This window comes from Aplysia californica, unplaced genomic scaffold, assembly GCF_000002075.1.
Source record: "Aplysia californica isolate F4 #8 unplaced genomic scaffold, AplCal3.0 scaffold00001, whole genome shotgun sequence".
Taxonomy (NCBI): domain Eukaryota; kingdom Metazoa; phylum Mollusca; class Gastropoda; order Aplysiida; family Aplysiidae; genus Aplysia; species Aplysia californica.
Genome location: NW_004797271.1, coordinates 1,158,302 through 1,160,945, shown reverse-complemented (window position 1 = coordinate 1,160,945; position 2,644 = coordinate 1,158,302). Strand labels below are relative to the sequence as shown.

The window sequence follows — 2,644 nt, the reverse complement described above, 5'->3', positions numbered from 1 at the left end:
AGGGAGAGAGAGAGAGAGAGAGAGAAAGAGAGAGAGAAAGAGAGAGAGAGAGAGAGAGTCTGCATGTGTGTTGGAACAGACGTCTGTGAAGTGTAGCCGATAGGCCCTCTGCCATCGCACAATGGAGACAAGAGCTCGATTCCCCCATGGTTAAGTTATTGTATGGAGTAACTCCATCTATCTGCTGGGTTACTATATCCCCCTCAGCCTGGCTAGACCCTGACAGGCACTGTGGATACAGCTTGTTTCCTAAATGATCCGTATTGAAAGGATGGAGAAGTAAAATACAATCGAACCAGCTCTAATGGCTAGCTGCATAAGACAATCACCTGTACAAACAACCACTTCCCATGCCCTCTCTTGCATGTTTTTTTTTTACCTTATAATAACACAGTAATACGACCGCTTTTCCTCTCAAAAATGTGTGGCCGTCCTAGACAGTTTCGACAGTATTTCCAATTAATCATGAGAACCATAATGGTCAGTGATTTCTTCTCATCATAATAGCTTCCCTAAGTATTTTTTTTCTCTTTATTAGGACTGCCCGTTTGACTTTTTAGATTCTTTTGTGTAAGCTTTATATTACTATGTACAGTTTCTATTAGCTCACATCATTTGAATGGGTGTTTGGAGGGTGCTACTGGTAGGCCCTACTTATTTCCCTCCACTCTGTTGCTTCTGACTGTCTGTGTGTATGACTCTTTCCCAGCATTGAATGAACATTATTGTGTCCATCTACCTCGTTTTACTCAAACAAATTAAAAGATGTTCGATTGTTTTGTTTTATTCTGCCTTCCTTCTGTTCCCAGACGTCCCCTTGACTTCGGTTTTGGATGATGAGGTTCGGTTTAAAAGGTTTCTACGCAACAATTTGTCGCTGCCTGATGACGAAGTTGATGCTTTGATCAACTCCACTCTCCACGTGAAGCAGGTAAGGAGATGCTTTGTTTGAAAGTCCTTTTGCTAGCTGCGCTTTTTTTGTCTTCTATTTAGATAATATTTTATCAATTTTTTGTTTAAATTGTACTTCAAGCCCAAATTTGGTTTAGGACTCAAGAAATTTCACATACGGTTAGAGGGCAGCCCTGGTTGGTCGAACTTCTTTTCTTTCCCTCTGTTGTTTCTACCTTTTTCCTGGCAATAGTGGACTGTTATTGTGTCAATGTATTTCTGTTTACTCAAACTCTTATCTACAGATCTGTCCCGCTGGATATTCATCTGTCATTCCATCCATCTTCCATCTACCCAGCCGACCATCATCTACCTTCCTATCTCTCCCTCCCTGTGGGTGGTTGGCGGGTGCTCTGGTGTGGTTTGCTCCTTCTTTCCTATCAAACATCTGTCGTCTTTATCTCCCCTCCTTCTTTTTTGTGTTTGTTACTCTCTTGTAACACCTCTAATCTTTGGCACTTATATGACTTTATTGTGTTGCAAGTGCTGTAAAACTCTTACTTAAACTTAACTCTCCCTCCCTCCCTCAATTTCCCCACAGATCTACCACTACATCTTTGGAGGTCACCTGACTAAAGACGCGCCCGACTACGTCCAGACCATCGCCGACTCAACAGGTGGGAGGTTCGCCCGCAGCGTGGGGGCCAACCTTGACCCTCCTCCTCCTGAGTCATCTTTGCAAAACCCTGATCTCGATGCTCAGAAAACGAACCTCACCTCCTCCTCTTCCTCCTCGGACTCCCCAGACTCCTCGGACTCCTCTTCCAGAAGAGAGGAGGAAGAATCTACCCAGTCCTCGTCATCCTCTCCTCCTCCTCCTCCTCCTCCTGCATCGTTCCTGGACAGCTCGTTCATGCTGAAGTCCCTCTCTAACACGTACCTCCCCAAGCTGATGCAACACCTGGCCAGCGTGTCGGAGACCTCTCACCTCAGCTCTCTCCTCCAGAACATTCTACTGTCCAGTCCCGACGCTCAGGCGCAGATTATGAAGGTCATGTCGGAACAGATTTTTAAGAATTTCGGTTCACTGGATTTTGACAAGGTTTTAGGGCAGACTCTCCAAATGCTGCAAGACCCGAAAGGATTCTCGTCCACCGCGGGGTTTGACCTCTTGATGAAGATTCTGGACATGATCAAGGCCTACAAGGGGTCAATTGTGATCAAACCCGAGCACATTGCACAAGCTCTCAAGGTCAGTCACTCAGGGTCTATTTTTAGTTTTAGCAAGAGTTTTACAACACTTGCAATTGCTACACAATAAGGTCATTTAAGTGGCGAAGATTAGATGTGTTGCAAGAGAGTAACTAACACCCCCAAAAAATGAGGAGAGATAAGGAGGATAGATGTTTGATAGGAAAGAAGGAGCAAACCACACCACAGCACTTGCCAACCTCCCACTCTCAGGGTCTGCTTAACAGATTAATGTCTCTTTGTTTTTGTGTGTGGTAGGCGTGAATGATGAGGAAACTATAAATAGAAATGTTAACCTGTCTTTGTGTATTGCACAAGTTTTGAAGGTAAATAGTAAGAGCTATTTATAGAACTATAGATTGTCTTTGTTTATTGCACAAGCTCTTGTGGCTCTTAGTGTTGGAAATGTTGGAAAACTCATTATTTTACTGATTTTGTATGTTGTGCAAGTTCTAGTAATCTAAAGTATCAAATAAATGGAGGGGTAGGAGTAAACAGGGAG

General features: G+C 43.7%; 1 protein-coding gene across 1 annotated transcript in view; it reads left to right on the top strand.

The window, feature by feature from the left end:
- LOC101857153 (ATP-binding cassette sub-family A member 2) overlaps positions 1-2,644 on the top strand; it is a gene marked incomplete in the record, with an annotated part of 66,441 nt that overhangs the window by 16,082 nt on the left and 47,715 nt on the right. The window contains 2 exon segments of the mRNA XM_013079980.2: positions 810-931; positions 1,493-2,143. Coding sequence (XP_012935434.1) covers positions 810-931; positions 1,493-2,143 — 773 coding nt within the window.